This window comes from Kogia breviceps, chromosome 6, assembly GCF_026419965.1.
Source record: "Kogia breviceps isolate mKogBre1 chromosome 6, mKogBre1 haplotype 1, whole genome shotgun sequence".
NCBI lineage: Eukaryota > Metazoa > Chordata > Mammalia > Artiodactyla > Physeteridae > Kogia > Kogia breviceps.
Genome location: NC_081315.1, coordinates 122,078,887 through 122,101,882, shown reverse-complemented (window position 1 = coordinate 122,101,882; position 22,996 = coordinate 122,078,887). Strand labels below are relative to the sequence as shown.

The 22,996-nt window shown below is 38.8% G+C and overlaps 1 protein-coding gene across 2 annotated transcripts in view; it reads right to left on the bottom strand.

Annotated features, from left to right (window-relative positions):
- Positions 1–22,996, bottom strand: part of UGT8 (UDP glycosyltransferase 8) — a 238,730-nt gene that overhangs the window by 50,048 nt on the left and 165,686 nt on the right. For both annotated transcript variants that reach the window (XM_067036566.1, XM_059066659.2), the window contains exons 2-3: positions 12,494–12,522; positions 10,453–11,276 (exon numbers count right to left, since the gene is read on the bottom strand). In XM_067036566.1, coding sequence (XP_066892667.1) covers positions 10,453–11,274 — 822 coding nt within the window. In that variant the 5' untranslated portion in view covers positions 11,275–11,276; positions 12,494–12,522. The remainder of the gene's footprint in view (positions 1–10,452; positions 11,277–12,493; positions 12,523–22,996) is intronic.

Below are 22,996 nucleotides of genomic sequence, written 5' to 3'. Positions count from 1 at the left end.
TCACAGAACTAGAACAAAAAATTTCACAATTTGTATGGGAACACAAAAGACCCCCAAATAGCCAAAGAAACCTTGAGAAAGAAAAACAGAGCTGCAGGAATCAGGCTCCCTGACTTCAGACTATACTACAAAGCTACAGTAATGAAGACAGTACTGTACTGGCACAAAATCAGAAACATAGATCAATGGAACAGGATAGAAAGCCCAGAGATAAACCCACACACATATGTCAACTTCTCTTTGATAAAGGAGGAAAGAATATACAATGGAGAAAAGACAGCCTCTTCAATAAGTGGTGCTGGGAAAACTGGACAGCTACGTGTAAAAGGATGAAATTAGAACACTCCCTAACACCATACACAAAAATAAACTCAAAATGGATTAAAGACCTAAATGTAAGGTCATAAGTGTTAAAAGCCATCCTAAATGTTTGCTAACTTACAATTGGAACCTTTCCTTTAGCATATTTATGCACCAAATATGTTTTTTTCAAAAACAATTTCTCTGCTTCTGTAAGCAGCCCATAGCAATAGACTTCTTTTGTTTGTCTACAAAGTAGCTAAGAACCTTAGATGGCAAGCATACCATTGCTTTGCCAAAGAAAAGCAAAATCTGTTTCTTCCCAAATATCAGGAGTTCATTTTCCCCAGTACAGTGTGGCAAGAAGTCACAGACTTAGGGATACGCTGTCCCATGTTCTGCACAGATGTTTGTGGGTAGATGAACGTACACGTCTTATATACAGCCATTAGCCCTAGGGTAATGGCAGCAAGAACGTTAGCAAGCCTTTGTTTGCCCTTCTCTGTTTTATAAGTTTTCTTCATGCTTCTCCTTTCCCTTACAGAGCATTGTAATCACATTTGGCACTTGGGCATCTGTCAAGGCCTTTTTCAGATTTTTCCTTATATAGATGCTATTCATCTATTCTCACAATTCTCTGTAAAATTTGCAGCAATCTGGTACTTAGTATTTACTTTTTAAGGTGTACAGGATACCCACTAATGGAAATTCACATTGTTAGCAGGTTACAGTTTCCTACCTCGATATCTGATAACTGTATTTGTGAGTTTTTTTCGCTCCATGTCTCAGTTTTAAAACATACCATCCTTAATACAGGGTGCAAACCATCATACATATTAAATGAGTCAAACTGCACCTTCCGCCAATATCAGCATGATACCAGCTTTCCCACCACACCTACCACGAGCAACACTGGTAACCTAAACAATCCTCCCTGGCTCCCAGCTTGGGGGCAAAGAGAGATTCCTGTGGTTGTGGTCAAGTAGGATGAAACTATTAAAGAGTAAAATACCGGAGCTGTTTCTCATTGTAGAAAGATGATGGGATCATTAGCAAGAGATTCTGACATTGACTTTGGTCAAAATTTTGAAAAGTCCTCTTTTCCTCCTCTAAAGTAATGTCATCACATGACGCTTATTAAGATGATGAAGAAAACACAGGAACAAAGCAAGGCTAAGAATCCATTAGAGTCAGTAGTGAGCTCATTTTTTGGTTATAACCAACTATCCAGGATCTGGATACAGGCTCGCTCCCTTTGATAGCAGAACTTAACACCTACATTTCCATAACATAGGGGGACAGTTTTCAGCTTTTATGTGAAAGTTACAGAAGTTAACTAAATGTAAGGCCAGACACTATCAAACTCTTAGAGGAAAACATAGGCAGAACACTCTATGACATAAATCACAGCAAGATCCTTTTTAACCCACCCCCTAGAGAAATGGAAATAAAAACAAAAATTAAAAAATGGGACCTAATGAAACTTCAAAGCTTCTGCACAGCAGAGGAAACCATAAACAAGACCAAAAGACAACCCTCAGAATGGGAGAACATATTTGCAAACAAAGCAACTGACAAAGGATTAATCTCCAAAATTTACAAGCAGCTCATGCAGCTCAATATCAAAAAAACAAACAACCCAATCCAATAATGGGGAGAAGACCTAAATAGACATTTCTCCAAAGAAGATATAGAGATTGCCAACAAACACATGAAAGAATGCTCAACAGCACTAATCATTAGAGAAATGCAAATCAAAACTACAATGAGATATCATCTCACACCAGTCTGAATGGCCATCATCAAAAAATCTACAAACAATAAATGCTGGAGAGGGTGTGGAGAAAAGGGAACCCTCTTGTACTGCTGGTGGGAATGTAAATTGATACAGCCACTATGGAGAACAGTATGGAGGTTCCTTAAGAAACTACAAATAGAACTACCATACGACCCAGCAATCCCACTACTGGGCATATACCCTGAGAAAAACCATAATTCAAAGAGTCATGTACAACAATGTTCATTGTAGCACTATTTACAATAGCCAGGACATGGAAGCAACCTAAGTGTCCATCGACAGATGAATGGATAAAGAAGATGTGGCACATATATACAATGGAATATTACTCAGCCATAAAAAGGAATGAAATTGAGTTATTTCTAGGGAGGTGGATGGACCTAGAGTCTGTCATACAGAGTGAAGTAAGTCAGAAAGAGGAAAACAAATACTGTATTCTAACACATATATATGGAATCTAAAAAAAAAAAAAGGTTCTGAAGAACCTAGGGCAGAACAGGAATAAAGATGCAGACGTAGAAAATGTACTTGACACAGGGAGGGGGAAGGGTAAACTGGGATGAAGTGAGAGAGTGCCATGGACATATATACACTACCAAACGTAGGGTGGATAGCTAGTGGGAAGCAGCCGCATAGCACAGGGAGATCAGCTCAGTGCTCTGTGACCACCTAGAGGGGTGGCATAGGGAGGGTGGGAGGGAGGGAGACATAAGAGGGAGGAGATATGGGAACATATGTATATGTATAACTGATTCACTTTGTTATACAGCAGCAACTAACACAACAATGTAAAGGAAGTATACTCCAATAAATATGTTAAGACAAAAAACAGTGATAGAGATAAAGGAAAATAGGGAGAAAAGTTAAAGGACTTTCGTACTGAAGACCTTACCTATTGTTAACATGGCTGCACATGGACGTTCTATGTAGATCTGCTTCCTAAAGCGAAGGAAATCTAGATATGTATATACATTTATGGCGGTACAATTTATACTGAAAATAATTTTCTAGAAGAGAAAAAAATCTAGAATGATCAGGAAAAAAATGATTCTCATACAAAATATATTACATAATATAATTTAAATGTACAGTTCACACTTGTTGTCTGAATCGAAATGAGTGGTTCCCAAATTGTGCTTAGTCCTTAAAGCAGCGGTATCAACATCACCTGGGAACTTGTTACAGATTAGTAGGCTCATCCCAGATCTCCTAACTGGTCCTACAATCCATGTTTTAACAAGAATGTGATGAGATTCTGATCTGAACAATACTGCGGAGAGTGAAGGAATTACAGTATACAAGAGCTACAACCTGGGCAGGCTATAGAGATATAGGAAGAAGTAAGGATAAACACTGAGGTTGATTGCAGTCTGCACTCTAGATCTTAGAAGAAAATCTCAAACTTTTTTTTTTTTTTTTTTGAGAGTTACGGGTTATCTAATCTAATAATCTAATTCAGCAGGGCCTGGGTGTGGAGGAGAATCTGGGTAGAATCTCTGCCTAGAAGTCAGGTATTTATTTGTCTGGAGCTTCCCCAAAGGTCCCTCAGGAATGGGAAGCCCAGAAGGTGAAGGAACAAGCCTGGAGGTAGCAGAACAGGAGCAGAATCCCTGCTCCTCCATTTAAAGGATCGAAAAGCCACAGAAAGGATCACTGAACCTGAAGAAGCCAGCATTTGGAAGTACCAGAGGGCTACTTCCTTAATTCTCCTGCCTTTACAACACATACCTGTCAGCTTCTGCTCATTTCTTAAGACACTCAGATGGTCTAAGGGGCACCTATCCCACCTGTCATTTTCATTCTACTTCAGTGAGAAAGACAATGAAAGAGAAGGAAATAAACATCCCCAAGATGGAAGTAGAAGTACCACGTGCCAGCCCCTAAAATGAGTAGACGTGACGCCATAGACACTTTCTCCACATACTCCCTACGCCTCTGAAACCATTCTTCTATCTGCCAGGTGGACGACAGCAAGTGATAGTGATTCAGTAACTACAGCGCATCTTAAATAACGAGTTATCACAACAATAATAAGAGCAACAACTACCAGCACTAGTTATTGCCGTGGCGCTCATTTATGGAAACCCTCCGAGGCAGGCACTGCTGTCCTCATTTGAATGAGGCTGACTCCCTCCCTTGTCCAAAAGAATCTTACAAAGGCCAGGACCATGTGGCTGAAAAGGCCCATGTATTTCCACTTTGCTACTTTGCCACAGCCCCTGGAAAGTTGGTATAAAAAATTCCGTAAACAAACTATGAAATAGGTAGCTTGTCTCCAGTGCCACCGCTTCTTCAGAAGCTCATGCCCACTCCATCCCCCCTGTCAAAATCTGCACTCAGGAATAGATCTGACAAACTCATTGACAGTAGCAATTTTAATTTTAAAACTAGAACTGTTTGGCGTGGAATGAGACTATTTGTGAAGAGTATCATTCAAAAAACTGGTGCCAACAGCAATTTAATTATGAGAACTATCATTTGTAAAAAATGATCAGTTAAAAAATATTTCCCTTGACATCGCCAGCATCTGAATATCTAAATGAACAATTCTGCAGGGCATCTTAAAGCTTAAATACTTAACAGCAGAGGGAGGAAGGTGTTTAAAAATCATGTCAGGCTCCTCAGTTTCAATTATATTCGGGTCTCCTAATGTATCAGGAAACCCTTTTAAGCCTATGATGCTTACAGAAGCAACTGATAAGCTATTTAAAACTACAGTGCTTCTTAGAAAATTACCTCATCAGTGAACTAAACAGTAACTTATTGATGTTTGCAACAGTGCCTGGGTTACTTCTTGGATAGATTCACTTAGCCAGGTAATCTGGTTTCTTACTACAAAATAAAGACAAAAATATATGATCAACCTACAAAACCTTTGCAAGAAATATCTGCAACAACATTTTACATTACTGAGTTCCCATAGGGAATCTATTATTTATGCCCAACTATCATGTTGTGGTGAATATTTAAGCTAAGAATCAGTAACTGGAATTAAATCATTCATCTCTTCCAATTATTAAGAGTTCTCAATTTTCTGATCCGTGCACAGCTACCAATACAGCACAGCAGTACTGCATGGAGGAAGACATCCTAAAAAATTATTCGTGAGTGATGGTATCCAAAATAAGGAACTTACTATAAAAGATACATATTTTGATTAAATGATACTTATTTAAAAGGGGACATTTTAATCAATATGATACAACGGTTATAATTTTATCTCTAGCTTTGTATTTCAAGAGATAACTTATATGCAACATACCATTAAAATGGCCCTAATTTTCCACACCTGCTGTGCAACCCTGGATCAATCTGTCAGCCCCAAGGACTCTGGTCCCATAACTCAGCTTAGACGTCCATTCACTCCTGGGGAGGTCAGCTTTCCATTTCCATATGTAATAATAAGTAATGGCTTCTAGGTGACTCAATGACAACTAAACGAAAAAGCCACTGTCTTGCTTCTTGGTTTTATTCTTCTTCTAATAACCTGATCTGCTCACAAGTGGGTTAATCTAATGAATCCGTTGCACAATGTCTCTTTTTTCCCCCCAAACCTTTCTCTGTGAGGGAGTTCAGGCAAACTACAAAATGACAAACAGTGAGTATCTCATGACACTGTCCTTGGCCTCTTGCCCTTCCTTATCTGTTTATCTCTAATCTGTATCTTTCCCCAGGACTGCGTTTCCCTAAATTAAGAAGGTCTCTACAAATGGTGAAATGAAAATGCCTTTCATACTCCTAGCCTGGCCAGAAAGCACCTCTGAGGTCCACCAAGTGAGTGCCATACCACCCCAAATCATCTTTAACACAGCAACAGCTGGCCTGACTTGCACTAGTAGCCCTGTTCACATGTATATTTGGAACACAGTGGAGACCATTTAGCTCACCAGTTGGGTAATGCAGGAGGATTTCCTTTTCTCAATGTCAGTGTCATTAAGTGGCTATTCTAATTCATTAAAATAACTTAACCTGGAATGTTTGGTTACTTAATGGCTGCAATGGCATCTGGACATAACTTGGAATAAACAAATAATGGTTATAATATTAACAACACTGTTGTACTAGTTCAATCAGCTATTTTTTGGCAACTATTTCTCTTTGATGCAATTCATTTAATTTTAAACATTCATTGAGTGGCTACCACTTTCTAGGCACTCGGGGTACAGAGGTTCCCCACCTTGTGGTCCACCCTTTATGGCATCCACACCCGAGTTAGGGAGAAAGCCGTGTGAAAAACCAATAATTAAGGTACAATCCATTAGGTGCAATTACGGTTCAGGGCTACAGAAGCTGAAAAGTGGCCGAGGTCAACGGCTTGGCAGGGCTAGACCACTTCCCACCAATGGGAAATCATCTAAAAATTATCACCCGAAACGTGAATTTTAATCATCGAAAGACTCCCTAAGTAAATGTACTATTCTTTGATAGTATTATTGTTATTACCCCCTAATCAAACCACTAAAAGCTACAGTCACCCCCTATAAGATGTTATTATTTCATTCACATTTAATACTTGAAGGACCTAATCAAATAGGGATCTATTTACAGACCTCCTTCCTGACCTAAGTAAAGCTTTTTATTTTTTTTAATTTGTTTCCATGTTCTCTACCACCCTGTAAAGATAGAGATAAGCCACTATATGGATATAATCCAACCTAAACCTCTTCCCCTTAAGGACATTTTAAGCCCTCTTACTGTAGGCAGCCTGGTAGCAAATAGTATGATAAGTTAGGCGCATCCATTTAGAAATGATTCTATTATCAAGGCGGACAATTTCTTCACTCTACACCAATGCAACGTTTTGTAATCGAAAGCATTTTGGATTCTGCCTGATTTCTATCATTAAATCTCTAAAGCACAAGGAAGAGTCCAAATGATGTAATGTGACTCTCAAATTAAGTCCTCACAATCTTTGAGATAGCAAATAAAGATTAGCAAAATTGTCTCTGCATAGTTTTCTATACACTATAAATGTGTAAATGAGTAAAATGAGTGACAAGAGATGCAGGCATCTTGACAAAATATCTAACTGATAGCAAATCAATCCACTTGGCTTTGTTTAACAGCAAAACAATTCACTTGGCTGTGCCACAAACTCTGGCCTGGACGAGACACTCAAATTCTTTTCATCTCCTACGTGACAAATGAATTTTTGTATTTCGAGGAGGAAAAACAGAGCTGAACTAGATGCTCTCTAGAGTTTCTTTGGGCTCAAACATTACGAAAGCTCCTGGAAAATGTCTTTTAGACATTTTCTCTATCTTTTCATCCCAGGTTGTGAAATGAAATCCCACTGTCATATCATTTCCAGACATCTGGAAAATTTAATCCATTGCCAGTGTAAGATACCAAGGCAGTTAACAATTAAGCTGTTATTAGTGAATCATGGGTTCTAGGAGGCCACTTGCTGGGCTCTATTATTTTAGTGTCACAACCATGACCTGTAAGTAATACAGGCATTTGAGAAACTCATTAACTTTTAGAAACCTGAGGTACATTTACTGTATCAGACAAATCTACTAGAGAAATCGCAATAGGAACACACGTGTTCCTACACATATAAAGCCTCACTAGTGTGAGGAATACATGAAAGGATAAGACACATCATTCTTCAAAATACTCCCTATTGAAGAACTTTGTAAATGGCACACTGAAGTGAAAAAGGCCCTTCACACACTTATAACCTATCAGATTTTCCATGATAATAATATACCTAACTGGCCCACATGCATAACACGTGCACATGCCAGATGTGTACGTATCTGAGTGTGACACCTAACTAACTGTCACAGCTAAAGCAATAATTGTAAATAAAGAGCACATTTTCAAAAGAATCATTTACAAAAAGCCCAAAGAGGAAAAAAGAACAGGAAAGCCCACAAAGTAGGTCAAGCCAGTGTCAAACTAGAAATCATGGCAAATCAGAAAATATTTTGGGTAATAACCTTCTATGAGGGTCCAAAAACCACACAAAAGATGCTTTTAAAGTAAAACAAGGTACAGTAGCCCCCCCCCCTTTATCCAGAGTATACGTTCCAAGACCTCCAGTGGGTGCTTGAGATCTTGAATAGTACTGAACCCTTTACATACCATGCTCTTTCCTATACATCCATACCTATGATGAAGTTTAACTTATAAATTAGGCACAGTAGGAGATTAACAACAACTAATATAAAACAGATCATAATATACTGTAATAGAAATTACGTGAATATGGTTTCTCTGTCTCTCAATATCTTATCGAGCTCTACTCACCCTTCTTGTGATGACACGAGATGATAAAATGCCTACGTGATGAGATGAAGTGAGGTGAATGACGCAGGCACCGTGACACAGAGTTAGGCTACTGCTGACCTTCTGATGATACATCAGAAGAGGGATCACCTGCTCCAAGCGATGCTGGATCACGGAGCCATTACGATGGCAACGGCTGGATGTCAGGAGCAGACCATGTGGATGGCTGGGTATTCTGGGCAGGACAGAGCTAGACTATGTGAGGTTTCATCAAGCTTCGCTACTCAAAATGATGGGCAATTTAAAACTTATGAATTGCTTAGTTATGGAATTTTAATATTTTCAGACCGTGGGTGACCGAGGATGACTGAAGCTGCAGATGAGGGAGGACTTCCATAGTGAAACTAACAGGCATAAGGACCCATGCTATTTGACTAAGCATACAATTGTATTCTGTACTTACATAGTTCAAGCCGCTGCAACTCAAGAAAGATGTACAAGGATGGAAGAAAAAAAAAAAAAGGCAATCAGAAGATTCCTTACCAGTGGTTCCTTCTTCAACCTGAAGAAGGGAGATAGCATTCGAACAAAAACCCAAAGGGGCAAGCAGAAGGGAAGTACCCTGCCTGGGAAAAGATGGAGATTTGAGGGAGTACGGTTGATCCGCCTGACACTGAGAATAACTTAGTTAAAGTAGAGACAGACTTGCTTCCGGGTCTCTTGGAAGCCGCTTCTGAAGTTTGATTTTAGTTATCTTTAGGAAACGGATAATACATCACACAGTGACTCTGGCAGAGACTATCTGGGATTCAAGGTGGGCTTAAGTAAATTCACAGACGGCTGAGACATGCCGAGACTAACCCCTATCCTTCACAGCTGGTGTCAGAGAGGAGGCCTGAGCTCACTCTCACAGCCTCTACCAGCGGCATCCAGGGTTTATGGGCCAAAGATCTGGCAAGTTCTGTTTCCTCATGTTACAGGAAATATATCAAAGTATTATTTATTAGATATGCTTCTAACGGAGGGGTTAAAGAAGTCTACAGGCTGTATATGCCAATCACCTTATTCCCCCACGAGAAAATTCTGCCCAGTGATTGTGCTTACCTGATACCTATGGGAGAAAAACTAGATTTACTACTTCATCAAGGCCCTGGCAGATTTTTCCTTAAATGTAGTGACCAGAGTTAGGGATGAACAAGTTAACAGTTGTTGTGAGTGGCTACTTTAAGAATTTTAAGAGTAGAAATGGTTGCAATAGCAAAAATCACAGAACAGGCCCTACACCTCCGTTAAATGCCATTAGACGTTGAGATGAAATCCAGAGTCAACCTGAGGTTAGAAAATCCCCTACAACAACCGATACGCAATATGGCTCCTGCCAGTTTGAGATACCTAAGAAAACAACAAACTAGGATGGAGAACAGAACACAAGGGTATGTGCTGACAGCTCAGCCAGCAAAAAGAATTCAGGTTTGACTCAGAGTAGAAGGGTTTTGTTAAAACATAATTGATTCCACCTTTGAAATGAAATCACAATGGGGCATGATTTCTTTAAACAGTTACATTTGCTTACTAACTTAAAATTAGTTAGCTTCCTAGGCTAATGGAAGTTACTACCTCATTTTCAGTGTTGGACATACACTTTCTAGCGGTCAGGACTGCTGAAAGAAGAAACCTCTATTCATGTCATGCTACTAATTTGAGTTCACGGGACCTAACCTAGATGCAGACAACTGTGTTTGTGCTTTCTGGGGGGAGATCAGAAGGATCTCTGTGTTTAATTAAAAGCAAAATCATTTATACTCATTAAAACGAACCATCTAACGACATTCTCTGTCATACTACAGTTATAACTTAATCAAAACTCTACTTTCCAGTCTACTGACCACATGGCAGAGTGGCCTCTCGGGATTACCGAAATGCTCCTCTGACGTAGGAATGCACTCCCGGGGAGTGAGGCACCCACAGATAAAGGGACCTTGGTAGGCTCTGTGTCTTAACCACTTCTTATAATAGCGTTTGTTACCCGACAACGCCCAACTCGATCTCTTCGAGACTCAAAGCTGACAAGTTAACATTTATATTTAGAAAAGATTCCCAAGGAGCTCAGCAAACCTTACTTCTGGTAGTGGGCCGGCCGGTTTGGTTAGGATCCCTCCTACATATACAACATTAGGCAGAGTAGGTCTCGGGAACTCCAGCGCTACATCTGTACACAGCATCCACAGGCTGGACCCATGCACCAAGTCATACATGGACTTCTCCGGCAGCAGGTTGTACTTCTGCATTATCCTCTCATATTTGGGAAGAACCAGAAAGCTGACCCCTAATCTGGAAATGAGGTAAACGCCGGTGTTTTTCATCCTTTGCAGCAGGTTCATGTGGTCTGTGAGGAGTGAGTTAAACTCCGGGACGTAAGCTAATGGGGCAGGAGCACCCACTTCAGCGGGATACCAAAGGCCAGTTGAAAATACAGCATATTTAACCCCTAAAAGATGAGCTATCACAAATCCACACATGTCATTAGGGTCCACCAGCAGCAGGTCAAACTTTTCCTTTTTTAGACCCTGGATCAGGGCACGGTTGCCAACCATCATATCACAGTTCTTGGTATAGTGATCCAGGATGTCAAACAGTTCGATTGCTGTCAATCTCCCAGAGAAAATATTCCGCATTTTGGACTGCAGGAAAGCATCCGAGGTGGTACTGTTAAAGATCCCTGGGTAGCGCTGGAGGCTGTAATGATTAGATGGCGTGATGTCTCTGCCTTCAGAGAGGAGAAACACCGTGTGGTGCCCACTCTCGTGCAAGGCAGAGGCCAGTGTCTTGAAAATGTACATATGGCTTTCGAACATAATTGGCGGCACGATGATGATTTTGGCGGCCTTCGCTATGACAACAGCACTCCACAGGAGCATGAAATACGGAGTGTAAGACTTCATAGCTGAAATGACAACCAGAAAACTACTGAAAACAGAATGCAACCCTTACCATTCAAAACCACCACAAAGACACTTTTTCAAAGTATCTGATGATCCAGTACTTTGCCTAAGGATCACTTTTAAAACTTATCCCAATGTTTGTTCTAGTTGCCTCTTTATCTCTGGAAGGTATTTTTCAAAGTATAGAATTGACCGCAAAACTGGCATAAACTGAAATATATTTAAAATGTATCAGTTCTGGAACACACAATTGCATCAATAACGGACAACTAATTTTTTTTTCAACGACAAAATTGTTTTAAATTTGAAATGAAACCTATAAGATTGAATGACAAAAGATCTCTCTTCTTTGAATAATAGCTATGAGGTACCTAAGAAACATCTGTTTATCTTTCAATTGAACATCAACGTTAATCCCAGAAAGAAGAGCCAAGACTTCTTACTTCCAGGTATATCAGCATGTATGTCTCTTTTTAAATCATTTTATCACATCAGTAACATTCCCAGTTATGACTAAAGCATACCAAAGAAAGATTATATTTTAGAAAGTAATTATTTCAAGCAGTAATTCTATAGAAAATACATTTTTCCACAGGAAAAAAAATGACCTTGAATGTGACTTTCTCCTTTATCTAAATACCCTTAAGTATCCTGGCCTACTCTCCGTTTATGTAATTTATATCAATTTGCTGATTCATTTCAGGGCATTATCTAGAAGAGGAATTTTTAATAGAAAAGTTCAAGAAAGTTAACTGGATCTCAGTAAATGTTTGTGAAAGAAGTGACTGACGAGTGACTATGTCCTAGACTACACTTCCTGTGTTGTACCTGTAACTCAGGTGCAAAGGGCAAGTCAGATGATGGCTGTATCCTTGATGGCTAATGCTTCTTCTATGCTTTTGTGTTAATAGAGTGTATACAATAGTTAGATTCATCCTCTATCATTTTTTAGAAATAATACCCTATGGGGGCCATAGAGTGCACAAACTTTCCCTTCCTATCCAAAATAAGTTTTACTTAGACTCTAAATTAGCCTCCAAATAGGGAAAGATCTGAACAATAGTTACTCGTGAGAACTGGACACTTTTACTTCAAGGAACAACTCAAAATAGATTTATATGCAATCACCAAATCAATATCTATTTTTACTCATTATCATACATTAATCATCCTACTTGTACAAATTCCCACCACGTAAATGCAGTTTAAACAACTATACCTTCTCAACATTCAAACACTGCAAGCAACCTAAAAAAAAAAAAAAGAAGAAGAAGAAATCAATAGCAGGCAACGATAGATTCTTCCAATACCAAGATTAAACTATAAATATTTCCAGGTGCTTTTTCCCTCTCTCGTTACAAGGAAATTTTCAAACCTTTTCTAAATGATACTACGTCATTAAGAGTAAACAGAAGTAATATGCTTTATAAACATATAAAAGTCTATGCTAAATGTTGCTTGAATTAATGTGAGGGCTTTAAAAAAATAAATTTGGAGAAAACACTGTTTATGTAGCAATAAAGTTAAAGTTTATTCTATAATAACAAGGTCACTGAAGGAATAAAATTAAGTAACCAATCTTGGAGAAAACTTTCCAGATCTTGATTCTCCTGTGTTGTCTCTCCAATGTGTCTCTCTGGTGTAGCCCCCTTCCCATGCCAAGGTGGAAAAATTAGGAATTTTAAGTAGACATGTTATTAACTTTAGGAGATTGATGTAGAAACAGCTATTACAGCAGAACTGTCCACTGCTGTGATTAACAGTGCCTGTTACTACATGCATGTCCAAGAAGACACGCAGGATGATGGACGAATGGTAGGCAACTGCTCTGCTGACTCTGTTTTGCATTTAGCTGAGCAGACTCAGTTCCTTCAGCTGCAGTTAAAACTATTACTTTATCATAAATCACTAAGAAACAAAACAAAAAATAATAGTAGGGAAAAAAATCCTTTTACCATCTTTCTTATTTTTTTCCCTTTTTTATTTTATTTTAGTACTTACTGCAAAGTAAAAAGAAATCGCACAAAATGATAATTTAATGCACAATTGCTTACATTCTAGAACAGCACTGTCTAATAGAACTATCTGTGATGATGAAAATGTTCTATCTCCTTACTGTCCAATATGGTAGCCTCTAAGGAGCAGCTAAAATGTGATTAGTGTGACTGAGGAACTGATTTTATTTTATTTTTTTATTTTCATCAACAATTCTTGATCTTTTTTTTTTACATCTTTATTGGAGTATAATTGCTTTACAATGGTGTGTTAGTTTCTGCTGTATAACAAAGTGAATCAGTTATACATATACATATGTTCCCGTATCTCTTCCCTCTTGCATCTCCCTCCCTATCCCACACCTCTAGGTGGTCACAAAGCACTGAGCTTATCTCCTGTGCTACGCGGCTGCTTCCCACTAGCTATCAATTTTACATTTGGTAGTGTATATATATCCATGCCACTCTCTCACTTCGTCCCAGCTTAGCCTTCCCTCCCCATATCCTCAAGTCCATTCTCTAGTAGGTCTGTATCTTTATTCCCGTCTTACCCCTAGGTCCTTCATAACTTTTTTTTCCCTTAGATTCCATATATATGTGTTAGCATACAGTATTTGTCTTTCTCTTTCCGACTTACTTCACTCTGTATGACAGACTCTAGGTCCATCCACCTCACTACAAATAACTCAATTTCGTTTCTTTTTATGGCTGAGTAATATTCCATTGTATATATGTGCCACATCTTCTTTATCCATTCATCCCATGATGGACATTTAGGTTACTTCCATCTCCCGGCTATTGTAAATAGAGCTGCAATAAACATTTTGGTACATGACTCTTTTTGAATTATGGTTTTCTCAGGGTATATATATGCCCAGTAGTGGGATTGCTGGGTCATATGGTAGTTCTATTTGTAGTTTTTTAAGGAACTTCCATACTGTTCTCCATTATGGCTGTACCACTTCACATTTGAGGAACTGATTTCAAATTACTACTAGTGGCTACTGTACCAAAATAAGGTTAGAAAAAGTACATAGATTCTGTACATAAAAATTCTAAAAGTAACTATTCAGAAATACCAATATTCATGTGATAAAATATCTTCTAAAAATAATGTCTACTAGGCCTGCATATGTCTTCATGAAAAAAGACTGATCACTAACAAAGAAGCATCATTTGCACAAGCGTGTTATTCGCTGTTCAAATACAAAGTTCATTACGAAGGATTACAACAGCACTTTAATCTCAGAACTATCACTTTCATGGATAACAGAATGACTAACGCAAACGCAACTACCAACAAATGGTGAGATTCTTGCTAGTCCAGAAGTATCAGAATGTGTCTATTGATAAGCTGGACTACATTCATATTAAAATTTCTCCTCTGAGAAAGATAAGGTCAAGAGAATGAGAAGATAAGCAACAGACTGCGAGAAATATTTGTAAAAGACATATTTGAAAAAAGGACTGTGATCCAAGATACGTAAGGAAGGAACTCTTAAAACTCAACAATAAGAAAACAAACAACCTGACTTAAAAAGGGGCCAAAGACCTTAACAGACACCTCACCAAAGAAAATACAGATGGCAAATAAACATAAGAGATGTTCCATATCATATGTCATTAGGAAAATGCAAATTTAAACAATAATGAGAAACCACTACACATCTATTAAAATGGCCAGAATCCACTGACAACACCAAATACTGGAGAGGATGTGGAGCAACAGGAACTTTCATACATTGTTGGTGGGGATGCAAAACAGTCTTTGGAAGACAAATTGGCGGTGTCTTACAAAACTAAACACACTCTTACCATACGATCCAGCGATTGTGCTCCTTGGTATTTACACAGAGGAGATGAAAACAGATGTCTGCACAAAAACGTACACAGGAACGCTTATACCAGCTTTATTTACAATCGCCAAAACTTGGGAGTAACCAAGTACACCACCTTAGGTTAAGTGAATAAATAAACTGTGGTTCAGCTATATAATGGAATATTATTCAACACTAAAAAGAAATAAGCTATCAAGCCATGAAAAGGCAGGGAGGAAATTAAAATGTATATTTATTAAAGGAAAGAAGCCAATCTGAAAAGGCTACATACTGCATGATTCCAATTACATAACCTTCTGGCAAAGGCAAATCTCTATGGAGATTCAGGCAATCTCTAAAGAGACTGGTGGTTGCCACGGGTTGCAAGGGAGGGAGGGATGAACATGTGGATCACAGAGGATTTTTAGGGTAGTGAAACTGTTCTGTAAGATGTTACAATGGTGGATACATGTCACACATTTACCCAAACCCACAGACTACACAACACCAAGAATGAACCCTGTAAAGTATGGACTTTGGGAGATAACGATGTGGCGACAGTCACTGATCAAAACGAATGTACCTGTGGCGCACAATGTTGATAGCTGTGGGAGGTGTGCATGTGCAGGGGGAGGGAAGATATGGAAACTATGTATTTTCTGCTCAATTTTGCTGTGAACTTAGAACTGCTCTAAAAAGTAAAGTTTACTAGTTTAAGAAAAAATTTTAAAGCAATCTGAAAAAAAATAATGAAAAGAAAATAAACTAGATGATTAAAAAAAAAAGGTTGTGGATGTATTAAACACACTATAAACAAAATTAAATGAAAAATGATATCCTAGAAAAACAGCCCCTGCAACATACATAATAGACATTTAACTTCTATAAGCATTTTCGTGAAGCCATTATTTAGGGCAGGAGAAGACTTACTAATTGCAAACATTTAGAGATATGTTAGATTCCCAACAATTGGAGACTGGTTAAATAAACTGTTGCTCACGCATACAATGCAGCCCCGAAACAACCCTGTAAAAGAACATTTAATGGCATGGAGAGATGTTCAAGATTAGGTTACTAAACATGCTTATAGCATGTAGCACTCTGTAAAAGATATATACATATATATACATAGGAATGCTAAACACCAAAGGGCAGTAGTTTTTTCTGGATAGTATGAATTATAAGGGATTTTAATTTAACTCTTTCTACATTGGACACATGTTACTCTTGTCTTAATAAAAATAATGGTAAGTATTTTTTTAATAATATGTGATGAAAAAAGATCTTTCACAGTAACAATAAAGTACATAAAATACCTTTAAAATTAATTTTAAAGGATATATATTTTTTGGCTATACCAAGTATAGCAAGCCTTTCCCTGAAGATATACATGGAAATAATACTAAGTGTATAGAAATACTATAGGGCTTCCCTGGTGGCGCAGTGGTTGAGAATCCGCCTGCCGATGCAGGGGTCACGGGTTCGTGCCCTGGTCCGGGAAGATCCCACATGCCGCAGAGCAACTAAGCCCGTGAGCTATGGCCGCTGGGCCTGCGCTCCGCAATGGGAGAGGCCACAGCAGTGAGAGGCCCGCATACAGCAAAAAAAAAAAAAAAAAAAAAAAAAGAAATACTATATTATTTTAATGGAATACGATATTCTAAAAAAGCCAATCTTTCCCATATTATAAATAGACTGAATAAATTCCTCTCAAAATTCCACTGGATGGCTTTGTTTTGTTTGGAATTTGACCAAACTATAGCCATGTTTCTTGGTTAGAACAGGCAAGAAGAGAGAATACACTTTTGAAAAAGAAACAGTAATGACTTGGGACAGAAAGGCAAATATTAAAATACATTTTGTAATTAAAACACTCTATGTATATGTGTGGTGCATATATACAATGGAATACTAGTCAACCATAAAAAAGAATGAAATAATGCCATTTGCAGAAACATGGATGCAACTAGAGATCATCACACAAAGTGAAGTAAATCAAAAAGAGAAAGACAAATGACAAATACCATATGATATCACTTATATAAGGAATCTAAAATATGACATAAATGAACCTATTTACAAAACAGAAACAAATTCACAGACATAGAGAACAGACGTGCAGTTGTCCAGGAGAAGGGGGAGTGGGAGAGAGATGGAGTGGGAGGTTGGCGTTAGCAGACATAAGCTATTATATATGGAATGCATAAACAACAAGGTCCTACTGCATGGCACAGAGAACTATATTCAATATTCTGAGATAAACCATAATGAAAAAGAATATGAAAAAGGATGTGCATATATATATATATAGAAAGAGAGAGAGAACTAAATCACTTTGCCGTACAGCAGAAATTAACACATTGTAAATCAACTATACTTCAATTAAAAAATAAAATAAAAACGCTACGGAACTAGCCCAAGAATCCTAATTCAAATCAATGGATCAGAGTAGGTAGCCTGTAAGAACTTCTTGAATATGAACATACTATGAGATGAAGGAAGTACCACAAGTAAACGAAGAAAGAACAACTCACTCAATATGAAGTGTTAAAAGCTGGCTTTATATTTGCAAAACAACATCACTAAATTTTTTACCTTAGAGTTTCCCCAAAGTAAATCAGATAGAATAATGTCAAAAATTTTTTTTCTAATAAAGCCGTTAAGAGTGTTGAGCTTTAAATGATCTCTGGAAAGAGAAAGATAATTCTGAGCATAAAGCAAAGGGAAAAGAATCACTATTATTCGATTCTATTACCTAATCATTAAATATTTTTAGAATGTTTAAAACATCTGGTGCAAAGGTTTCCAGTCTAGGAGGGCTGACTGAGCCCAAGTGTTTCTACTCCTTTCCTCCCAAAGCTCCTTTGGAATTATAGTAAACAATACAAAAGGGAATAAATACCTAACACCTCTGAGAACGGACATGAGGAGGTGAGGTACGGGCAAAACTACAGTCATCAGCGGAATGGAGTTGTGACGCCGTTTGTGTCAAAAATTTGACAAATCGCTTACGGAGAGAAAAGAATGCAGGAACTCATGGCCCAGAACACACAGAGGGAAAGCCTGCAGCAGGGATGAAAACTGCTTCCAGGATGGCTGAGAGCTTGAGAGGACACTGGAAGACCAAGAGCAGGAGGGACGAGAGAGAAATGAAGGGGAGGCACTCTCTGAAGAGGAACTGAACCAGTTTCCCATCCATCACATCTCCCCTTCACTCCCCCAGAGGCAAAGCAGGGGCTGCTGCATTTATCCCCAAAAGTAAAAATGAAGACCAGTCCTCTAGAAAAAGTGGATAACCTGCCTAAAGAGCAGTGAGAGCCGATAACTCGGGCTAAAACCCTCCCAATGTTGGCGTATGCGAGGTGGCAGATGGCTCCTCACCCGTGCGCCCTATGGGTGGCACTGGGCACGCCACCCCTCCACAGGCAGTCCTAACTCAACCTCCCAGTTAGTCCGAGGAGCTTAAAGCTTGCTGAATGACTGAACAAATGAACAAACGAGATTTCTTCTTTCATGACATCAGCAAGGATGTCATTTTTAACGATAAGGCTCAGTCCTTGAAAAGGCATAGCACAGTCTTACGCAGTTGGTGAAAATGTAAATCGGCACGAGTGTTCTGAAAAACAACCGGCACATTATTTTACATTTTTGTGAAGCTATCCCGAATCAGAATTACCAACATGTATGTACGAAGACATTCCCTGCATTCACTTCCGACAGCAAACAGGCAGAAACTACTACGAATCCAGCAAGTAAAGGATTGATCAAAGTCTGGAATATCTTACAATGGAAAACCATAGCACCATCAAAAACCATGATTTGTAAAACAGTTTTAATTTGAGAAAATGCCTATAACATAATAAGAAAGCAAGAAAACAAAATTTTACATACATATACTCGATATATGCATACATAAAATGATTATAATGACCACAAAGTAAATATCAAACTGGTATCAATAGTAAATTTGGACTGTCAGATTGAGTGATAGTGTTTTATTTTCCTATTTATATATTTCCAGATTTCTGAACTTTTCTACCAAAAATATATAGTATTTATGACACATTCCTTCAACTTACACGCCCCTTGAGCATGCCTTACGTTCACTCTCCCTTTGGAGTCCAGTGTCGGAAAACATCAGTCTCTGTTTGCCGGGCCCTACTTACTCTCCAAACGATCACAGCCTGCCATTGGCTGCCCCACGACTCTGCGTGCACACTCATTGCCAAGGGCACTAACTATCTCCTAACTTTCACACAAATTCCCTTTTCTTCCCGGCACTTATCTGATCGCACTTCTCTCCCACCCTAAATACTACTGATCCCCTACCTGCTCCAAATTCTCCCTTGGCTTCTGAGATGCTACTGCTACTTGACGGTACCTCACTGCCAGAATACTGAAGAAAATCCACAATGCGAAGACTCTATAAACAAATTTCATTTTGCACATCAGTCCGCCCTTTCTTCTTTACATAAAAATTATTCCCAGGCCTGCATTCAAGACAGAAACAATGCCAAGTTTAATAAGTGTGCCCACCCCTCGCTATATGGAAGCCATTCAACATTTAAGAGTGAATTAATTGGGGCAAAACAACATGGATATCGGGGTGGACCTAAATGTTGCACGTGCAAAACACTCATTTGCAAAAGTGATCCCTCCAAGGCCCCCCAAAATTGTTGTAAACCCTTAAAAGCACCAGGAAAAAATCAGATTAGCTATATATTTCTCCTGCTCCTAAGCAACAATGGTTCACATACGCTAACATTTAACACAGGAACACCCCAGCGTACCACTGAGATTTTTAAAGATGACAAATAGACTTCATGAATCCATACTGCTCCCATTTTCGCAAACACCAGAGCCTAACACCATACGAGACCTCTGGCAACCTTACTATTTCCATCTACTTATTTTTTATTTTTTAGTGGGGGCATCACCTTTGGCCACCATTTGAAAGAATCATTTCTCTGTTTTTTTCTATTTGAAGTTGGATCGTTAATAACTGTGAACTAAGCATACACGAGGATGAACTATACAGGAAGAAAAAATGCCAAGCACATAAACCAAAGGAAAGAACTTAGGTTTTGACAGCCTACCATCCCAGCAGCTCAGCGATTTGCAGTCTATCGTTTTAAACGAGAATCAATCAAAGTGTTTTCGCATTAAAGGAAAAACAAAACAATAGCTAATCGGAAATTTAAGATCATGTCTGTACGTGGTGAATTGGGCTATTCAGAAAAATGAAGTGAGTGACTTAGTCCTCAAAGCGGATTATGTTGTCTAGCAAGCTGAACAGCGGAATTTCTTTGTGCTTTTAAGTTTCCTTGGCATTTAATATTGTGTGGACTGCAATAAGAGAAAATATATCAGTCACAACTGCCACCACGGGTTGACCTTGGTACTATATGAAATATTGTTGAGTAATTTCATCTCTCTTCAAAGCACCTTCTACAAGTAAAGCCTTGGAAAATGCCATCTAGTAAAATAAAAATAAATCCAGCAAAGTAAAAACTAATGGGGCATCATTACTAGTGCTTTTAAATAAATGTAAATTTTATTTTAAAAATCTATTTTTCTCTAGCACAATTTAAGCTCCCAAAGGGGAGAAACTGTAGTAAAAGTTGGTAACTGTTTTATTCCCGTTGCTGAACCACATCGTGCTCAATACAGAGTTACTGAATGAATGACTGCGACTGTGAATCTGAACCAGGATGTTTAGTTGGACCACAGGCACCTCCACTAATGGCCTCGTTTTTGTCCTTTAATTTTAAATGAATGAACTTATAATTCTATCTATCACCTTACTTCTGAATAAAATTCTAAATCAAAGGCTTTGGCTGGCTTGAGGCATTGGAGTTAGTTACACATCTCAATCATGGAGAAAATTTCTGGGGTAATGGATATTGCAGTTGGAGAAAGTTATCAAGTTAAAGGACAGATTCATTACAGCTTTTCCTTAAGTCTAGGGGTCTTTTTTCATCTTATTTGTTAACTTCCTACACGTTCACAGCAATGTGGTGAATGGCCAAGAAAATTACCACTTATTAAATACTAGAATATGAAAGGAAACTGGAATTTGTTGGCTGCCATGTACGGGCATGTAAGAGACAGCTGTGGCATATATTTTCCTTCTCTTTTCTAGTAATGGAATCCTCTACTTTAGCTTGGCTCATAGCCAAAAAGACTAACGACATTTCCCAACCTCTCTAGGGGCTAGTTTTAGCCACAATGAGTAAGTTCTAGTAAATGGGCATGGGATGGAAGCATAGTGATACGTGCAATTCTAATTTATACACTTAGGGATTTCGCTTTTCACCTTCCTGCTGGCTGGAATGAGGACGTGGTAATGATTAACATCCTGGACCACGGGACAGAAGTACAAACCAGGAAAGGTGTAACAACAAAGACACCTGACACTGTGGAACCAGGAGAGCAGCTCTGCCTGCTTCTGCCCATTGTAACCATCATCTGCGAGACAACTCAACTACCTCCTTGGAGTCATTGTTATTTTGACACTATTTCCAGCACTAGGGTGATCAACCACCCTAGAAGTGACAGCATTTCCAGGATGCAGAGTTTCAGCACTGAAACTGTGAACGTCCCGGGCAAACCAGAAGGAGCTGGTCACTTTATAGCTTAAAATCTATATCCTAACATAAAACTATAAATAAACAGCAGCTTGTAAAAAGAGCTGTACTATGTACCTTCCCTGCATCACAGGCTTTATGAGTATTATCTCATTTTATACTGAGATAAAGGCAAAAATAGTTGTTCCCATTTATACATGAGGAGAATATGATTGAGAGTAAGACTGAGATAAGAAATTATCTAGTATATTGCAGAGCTTCATATCCATTTTTTCTTTTTTTTTTTTTTTGCGGTAGGCAGGCCTCTCACTGTTGTGGCCTCTCCCGCCATGAAGCACAGGCTCCGGACGCGCAGGCTCAGCGGCCATGGCTCACGGGCCCAGCCGCTCCGCGGCATGTGGGATCTTCCCGGACCGGGGCACGAACCCGTGGTCCCTTGCATCGGCAGGCGGACTCTCAACCACTGCGCCACCAGGGAAGCTCCATATCTATTTTTAATCCACTTTCATCCCACAATGCAAAGAGAGGAAGAAAACAAAGCTGAAAAAACATATTGTAACTGTGGTCAAACTGGGAGAAAACTCAGCTTTATTGCTATAGAGTTGTTAAACGGCCCGGGTTTAAACATTCATCTTTCATATGTAAACAATATCTTGTGTTCTGAAGTTAATTATGACCATCTGTTTGCAATTAAACTATGAAAGCAAGGAGTCCCCTAAAAAGCACACTGTGAAGTGGGAACACCTTGACTTGGGGTGGGTGATGGGGAGAGAGATAATTCAGGAAATTAAGGCCACCTGCTGTTGGTTAATGATCCCACCCCCCAAAAAAAAAGCGGTGATCTGGCAGTAGTCTGGCATCTTTAATTAATCAAGAGGGCAATCTGGGTAAAAACCCTACATTCAGTTGGCTGCTGGCAGTTAATACAAAGAACAGATTTTCAAAATTCGCCACTTTATCAAATTAATGGTTTTGATTCATTCAGAAAAATTAAAGACATTTATATGTTTGGAAGTGCATAGCTTAACTAGAGAAATGCAAGCTACTGAAGGAAATAAACCATTAGCAATACCGTTCAAAAAATTCATTGCTGCACTTGGTCCTCTGATGAGTGCCGAGGGGTACAGGAAAAGCCTCCTTTTGAAGGAGAAGTTGTAGGGAATGTTTTTGTTGTCATCTATTGTTGCTGTTGCTGTTTTAACACTCCAAGCTAACTGCACTTACCACTTGTCTACACTGCCAGTATTTGCAGTTACCTCTTCCCAGACATCTATAGTATAGGTGGTGAAGCTGTAATGAGAAACTCGATGCTATTCGCTTAACA